This window comes from Monodon monoceros, unplaced genomic scaffold (assembly GCF_005190385.1).
Source record: "Monodon monoceros isolate NGI ecotype Baffin Bay Population unplaced genomic scaffold, NGI_Narwhal_1 Super_Scaffold_21, whole genome shotgun sequence".
NCBI classification, from domain to species: Eukaryota; Metazoa; Chordata; class Mammalia; order Artiodactyla; family Monodontidae; genus Monodon; species Monodon monoceros.
In genome coordinates, this window is record NW_021703778.1 from 13,010,348 (window position 1) to 13,017,779 (window position 7,432).

Genomic DNA, 7,432 nt, shown 5'->3' on the forward strand with positions numbered 1-7,432 from the left:
ATTTGTTTGATACCTAAGTCCAAGCTTTTAGCCATACTCCTCATGAAAGAACCAAAATGAACCTCCAAAAAAGAACTGGAAATGCCTTTCCTCTGGCTATCACCCTACTTCTTCCTGGCCTTTAAGAATATAGGGGAGTTAACTCATCCTAGACCCATGTAGAATTTAGGTTACTGTAATACCTGTTATCACACCAGAAATGTGCTGAACGGAAGACTGTATGCATGCCTTGCCCCCCGGTTTAGGCAGAGATCCAGAAGACAGCAGCTGTGGAGTGGCCCAGGATTAGAACTTAAGTCTTCTAACATCTCGTCCTGGGCGCCTTCCCTCTCATCATACCAACCACCTTTATTAAACATTTTTAAAGATTACTAAAATTAGAAGGCAATTGAAATAAATGTTTAGGCTAAAAACAGCTGAGAGAATGTATCCACTGATAATCTGTCTTACAAAGAATAATTCTAAAATAGTCACCAAGTCATTTTTGAGAATTATGACAGCAAAAATTAAACAATTTTGAGATTATATTTGTCTGCTTTCATAGGAAGGCAAATTTTCAGAGATTTCTATAAAACTCCTCTAAGTTCTATAGAGCCCAATGCTTTAAAAAAAAAATATGTCAGAAACTTGAAAAAGTTAGCCAGCTAACCAAAATTCTTCATGATAATCAGCCAGATTCCAGAATATGAAAAGTGGAAATTTTACAATGGTATTTTGACAAAGAACCAGGTCAAATTCTAACACAACAGAGTTTTTTATTTCCCCTGGTGCCCTGTAAACTAATCCTAGAAATTAGTGGAAAGAAGACTCCTATTCAAGAAAGCACCTTACCATTGGTCAATTCTAATAGGTCACTCCATTTGGGGGACCAGTTAGTTCACTTCTTCCATTTTTCTATAATTCTGTTTATGTTAGAAAATTGCATAGAAAGTTATTTTAAACTTACGTAAAATAGCATTCTTCCTGAAGGGACATATATTCCACGCACAAAAATTAACTTTATTTTCTTCATAAAAGGTTTTCATATTTCCTTCATTTAGTGGGTTCACACATATTTATATGTTATACAACCTTTTTGGTATGTTATTTTATTTATATATTATACATAGTATATATACATGTTATGATATACTCCTTTGATGTATTTTATATATATTAATATTTTCAAAGCTAATTTATTGGAACTCTTTTGGTCAAGAAGTTCTCATAAACCTCCCCAAAGTGAATGAACTTGTACACCTCTAGAAAGAATTTACTGGCAGAGTATATGTGAATATAAAACAAATTTCAATCTTAAAATTATTTTCGTGCTTTTAAAATCAATGTTACCATATGTATTAAAAACCACTGATATTAAATAGGAAGAATACTCCCAGAGTAATGGAAATAAAAACAAAAATAAACAAGTGGGACCTAATTAAACTCAAAAGCTTTTGCACATCAAAGGAAACCATAAACAAAATGAAAAGACAACCCACAGATTGGGAGAAAATATTTGCAAATGATGTGACCGACAAAGGATTAGTCTCCAAAACTTATAAACAGCTCATGTGCCTTAATATCATCAAAACAAACAACCCCAGTCAAAAAATGGGTGGAAGACCTAAATAGACATTTCTCCAGAGATGACATACAGATAGCCAAGAAGCACATGAAAAGATGTTCAACATCACTAATTATGAGAGAAATGCGAATCAAAACTACAATGAGACATCACCTCACACCAGTCAGAGTGGATATCATCAAAAAATCCACAAACAATATATGCTGTAGAGGGTGTGGAGAAAAGGGAACCCTCTTACACCATTGGTGGGAATGTAAATTGGTACAGCCACTATGGAGAACAGTCTGGAAGTTCCTTAAAAAACTAAAAATAGAACTACCATATGACCCAGCAATCCCACTCCTGACCATATATCCAGAGAAAAACATGCTCCAAAAGGATACATGCACCCCAGTGTTCACTGCAGCACTGTTTACAACAGCCAAGACATGGAAGCAACCTAAGTGTCCATCAGCAGAGGAATGAATGGATAAAGAAGATGTGGTACATAAATACAATGGAATATTACTCAGCCATGAAAAAGAATGAAATAATGCCATTTGCAGCAACATGGACCAAGCTAGAGATTGTCATACTGAGTGAAGTTAAGTCAGACAGAGAAAGAGAAATATCGTATGATATCACTTATAGGTGGAATCTAAGAAGAAATGACACAAATGAACTTATTTACAAAACAGAAACAGACTCACAGACTTAGAGAATGAACTTATGGTTACCAGGGGGGAAGGGTGAGGGGAAGGGATAGTTAGGGAGTTTGTGACTGACATGTAAACACTGCTGTATTTAAAATGGATAACCAACAAGGACCTACTGTATAGCACAGGGAACTCTGCTTAATATTATGTAACAACCTAAATGGGAAAAGAATTTGAAGAAGAATAGATACATGTATATGTATAACTGAATCACTTTGCTGTACACCTGAAACTATCACAACACTGTTAATCAACTATATGCCAATAAAAAATAAATAAATTGAAGAAAAATAAATAGGAAGAATAGTTTACATAACATATAAATTATAACAAATTTAAAAAATTGGAATTTGTAATCTCTAATATTAAGAGAAAATAAGAAATGAGTGTAGTATTAGAAAAATATAGATAAATATAGCCTTTAATTCTGCATGTGTTGTGGACATTTTTCAAGATTCAGTTGCTTAATAATTCTATCTGTACTTGGTAACTTTGTTTTTATTTATTTGGGGTTTAGTGGTAAAGTTCTCTTTTAGGCTTACAGGGACTGAGGCTTAGGTTTAATGCTCTGAAACCAACCTCATTAAAAAATTAATCTTGAGAAAAGCTTCCTGCTACATTACTATGAAGCATCTGCATTTCATAAAAAACATTATTTAATTTTTTCAAATATAGATAGTAACTTTCTTTTTGCCATGCAACATCTCTTTCTTATTTGTAATACTCTCACCGATATGAATGGAGCTTAAGGCAGAGAAATAATATGCAGGGAACTATGAAAATCAGACTCTTTCTAAATCAGGCTAATATTAAAGATAGTTAATTTACTTTGAACTCTGTATTTGGGTACTCTTTAGTAAAGCATGTATTAAATTAGTACAGAAATATCTCAAGTGGCATTCCAGTTTGATGTGGAAATGTATGTGTCAATCAGAACATCATTTAATTTGAGGGATAAAAGAGATCAAGAGAGAAGCAGAAGTATACACTGGTCTTATGTGCTATTTCAAAGTCCACATTTTGACACAGTAGATATAAAATCTAGGTTTGAGAACTGAAAAACTACATTGTAACTTTGACCTTCTCAAAGTCCATTTTTCCCACCTTACTATTTCTTCTGGGTAACAGTTGTTAATACTGTTGATGTATTCTTGAAGGAGAGATCCAGGTTCTGCTTTTATCTCTTGAATCTTTTTAAGTCCACCACTTGTTACAAAAAGTCGTCGAGCTTTGCTATCATGCGGCAGCACCTTGAAAAGTGAAGCACATAAAAATGTCAGCTTTTCTTTTCCAAGTTGGATTTTTACTACTGAAAAGCAATAATATATCTGAGGAAATGCATAAGAGAATTTATGTCCAATATACCTGCAACATAATGAGCCTAAATTTGCTGATCATTGGAAGTAAAATGCAGCCTTTTTAGAAATTTCTTAACTTTTTATGTTGTGGAGATGGAATAAAGGCAATGAACAGGAGCAAAGATAATGGAGAGCCACTCATATACATACAAGGTAAAGCCGTATCTGTTCTTCTCTTATACAAACTGAAGGTCTCTCCAAGCTCCTTAACAAGGCACAGAGGGCCTTCTGTGACTCAGGTCCTAAACACCTCTCCAGCGTTCTTCCCTACCAACCTCTATGCTAAATTTTATTTCAATAATCTCAAAGGGTGTGTCCAAACCATTTCTTGCCTTTGCCTATGCTGTTTCCTCTTCCTAGAATACCCTTCCACCCTCCACACACCTCCCCCATTATTTGGCTCACTCTTGCTTATCTTTTTTTTTTTTTTTTTTTTTTTTTGGCCACGCCACGTGGCATGCAGTATCTTAGTTCCCCAACCAGGGGTCGAACCAGTACCCCCTGCAGTGGAAACTGGACCATCAGGAAATTCCCACTCTTGCTTATATTTTAAGACTCAGCTCAGATGTCACCTCCTTTAAGAAACTTTCTCTGGGACAGCCCTATTCTCTTTTCCCAGGATGAGTTGGGTACTTTTCTCTCATGGAATTCTGTTAAACCCCTATCTGTGCACTTGCCACATAATTTTTTTTTTTTTTTTTTTTTTTTTTTTTTGCGGTACGCGGGCCTCTCACTGTTGTGGCCTCTCCCATTGCGGAGCACAGGCTCCGGACGTGCAGCCTCAGCGGCCATGGCTCACGGGCCCAGCCGCTCCGCGGCATGTGGGATCTTCCCGGACCGGGGCACGAACCCGTGTCCCCTGCATCGGCTGGCGGACTCTCAACCACTGCACCACCAGGGAAGCCCTAAGCTAAACTCTTTATATATAACATCTCATTAACCTTTACAGTGACCCTATAAATAGGTTCTTTTATTAATCCCATTTATGGGTAATCACACTAAGGTTTAGCGAGGTCAAGACTTGCTAAAGGTATTGCTGCTGGTAAATGGGGAATCCAGGCACCCCAGCTCCAGAGCCTGGGCTCACGGCCACAGTGGGATACTAATTCCAAAGACCCTGTTTTCTTAAACCCAACCTCCTGAACACAGTTGATAGTTTAGGGTCCCCCTCCTGGCCATCCACAGCTGTGAGAACGCACTCACTCTCTCTCAGCCTTTGCTTTCAGCAGTCAGTCCCACTGGCTGAGCCCCTTCCAGCAGCTTGACCTTTCTACCTCACTACCTTGAATCTGCAGTGGTCTAAGAAATACGACAGCCACGTTTGTTAAAACTGTTCACAGAATAAGTCAATACACTCCAAGTGACTGTCTCAAAGCATCTCCGGTAAAGTGCATGCATGTTGCAAAAAATATTTCAGTGACTCAGAGACCTTTTTCCTTTTCTTTATAAGATCTTCGCAGTGTTCCCAGATGAGTGAAACTAACAGACACTGGGAAAATTACCAAAAGTCACTTCTCAGTATAAATTATCTGCGCTATGAGGTTTTTATATGTTGACTCTTTACTCTCCAAGAACATAAAAAAGACAGTACAGAGGCTGTGAGGAAGATGTGAGGAAGAAGAAAGTGTGAATTATTTATGTGTGAATTTTATTAGCTTATGTTAATTTTATTAACCTATTTTACCTTCCGTGTCAATATGATAGGTGAAAGTTAAGTAGTAAAACCTTGCCCCCATCTTACAGAAGAAAACATTGACCCAGCAGAAGCAACAAGTTAATACCCCATTTCAATTTTCTTCCCCCACTTCTAGGCTAAGAGAGCATGTCTTACCTTACTGAACTGTCCAACCACATACTTCAGAATATTGGGAGGAGCATCATACAGAAATGGCTCGAGAGCTGGTAAATAGGTGCATTTTTGTAGGATGTTCTTTATGGCTTTTTTACTCTATTGAAATACAAAGCAAAATACATACGAAAGTAAGTAATCAATGAAAGCTTGACAAGAATTCATGTCTTGTGTTCCTGGAATTTGAAAATGAAGTGAAGAGCTTGTGATGAACTTAACTGCTGTTGGTGACCAGGTCTACCAGCGGGATAGCGGAGATCACATCCACTGTACCATGCAGACAGCCTTACTCCAATTCTAACAGTTCCAAGTTGGTGATAGACTGCCAACTTATTAATCAAGAATTCTAATGACACTAGAATCCACTGAGCTTCACTATCCTTCATCAAGAAATATACTTGATTTTTGACTATAAACTTCTAGATCAGGATGTATATCATGATTAATAATCAGTTGTATTATCCAGCATGAAAGAAATATTAGTATATTAGTTAATTAAGATTTTGTTTACTTGTCAAGTTCTGGGTTTAAGATTTTTTTAACAACATTATTGAGATATAATTTACATACCATAAATTCACTCATTTTAAAATCCATGTATTTTTAGTAAATTTACAGAGCTGTGCAACCATCACCACAATCTAATTTTAGAACATTTTCATTATCCCCAAAGAAACCTTGTGCCCGTTTATAGTTACATTCTTGTGGGTGTAAAGTAATATCTCATTACGGTTTTGATTTGCATTTCTATCGTCACTAATGATGTTGAACATCTTTTCATGTGCTGATTGATCTTTTGTTGGTGAAATGTCTATTCAGATCTTTTACTCATTTTTTAGTTGGGTTGTCCTCTTATTATTGAGTTGTAAGAGCTCTTTATATATTTTGAATACAAGTCCTTGCTTGAATATATGATTTGCAAATAATTTTTCCAAGTCTGCAGCTTATCTTTTCATTTTCTCAGTGATGTCTTCTGAAGCATACAAGTTTTTCATTTTGATGAAACCTAATTTATCAATGTTTTCTTTTATTACATGTGCTTTAAGCGTCACTTCTAAGAAATCAATGCCTAACCCAAGGTTAAAAAGATTTACTTCTGGGGCTTCCCTGGTGGCGCAGTGGTTGAGAGTCCGCCTGCCAATGCAGGGGACGCAGGTTCGTGCCCCAGTCCGGGAAGATCCCACATGCCAAGGAGTGGCTGGGCCCGTGAGCCATGGCCGCTGAGTCTGCGCGTCCGGAGCCTGTGCTCCGCAACGGGAGAGGCCACAACAGTGAGAGGCCCACATACCGCAAAAAAAAAAAAAAAAAAAGATTTACTTCTATGTTTTCTTCTAAGAGTTTTATAGTCTAAATTCTTATATTTGAACAGAAAAATAAAATCCATTTTTAGTTAATTCTGGTATATGGTATGAGACACGGGTCCAAATTAATATTTTTGTCTGAGGATATAATAATTATCCTAGTACAGTTTGCTGAAAAGACTATCCTTTTAACATTAAATTGCCTTGGCACCTTTGTGAAAAATCCAATGACCATAAAAGGGTCTATTTCAGGTTTTCAATTCAATTACTACATTGATACATATGTCTTTCTGTAAGCAAGTACCACACTATCTTGATTCCTGTAGCTTTATAATAAATTTTGAAGTTGGGCAGTGTAAGTCTTTCTTTTTCAAGATTGTTTTGGCCAGTCTGAGTCCTTTGCATTTCCATATGAATTTTAGGATCAGCTTCTCAACTTCTGGGGGGAAAAAAGCCAGCTGGGATTTTGACAGGAATTGTATTGAATATGTAGATGGTTTTCACAATATTGAATTGCCATTTTAACAATATTGAATCTTCCAATCTGTGAACATGGAATGTCTCTTCATTTATTCAGATCTTCTTTAATTTTTTTCAGCAATGTTTTATAGTTTTCAGTGTACAAGTCTTATACTTTTTTTTTTTTTTTTTTTTTTTTTTTTTTT

At 36.3% G+C, this 7,432-nt stretch overlaps 1 protein-coding gene across 2 annotated transcripts in view; it reads right to left on the bottom strand.

Annotated features, from left to right (window-relative positions):
* SPAG6 (sperm associated antigen 6) overlaps positions 1–7,432 on the bottom strand; it is a 74,071-nt gene that overhangs the window by 10,960 nt on the left and 55,679 nt on the right. The window contains exons 9-10 of one of the 2 annotated variants that reach the window (XM_029238620.1): positions 5,449–5,565; positions 3,364–3,509 (exon numbers count right to left, since the gene is read on the bottom strand). In XM_029238620.1, coding sequence (XP_029094453.1) covers positions 3,364–3,509; positions 5,449–5,565 — 263 coding nt within the window. The remainder of the gene's footprint in view (positions 1–3,363; positions 3,510–5,448; positions 5,566–7,432) is intronic. The other variant, XM_029238621.1, reaches the window with a different exon arrangement.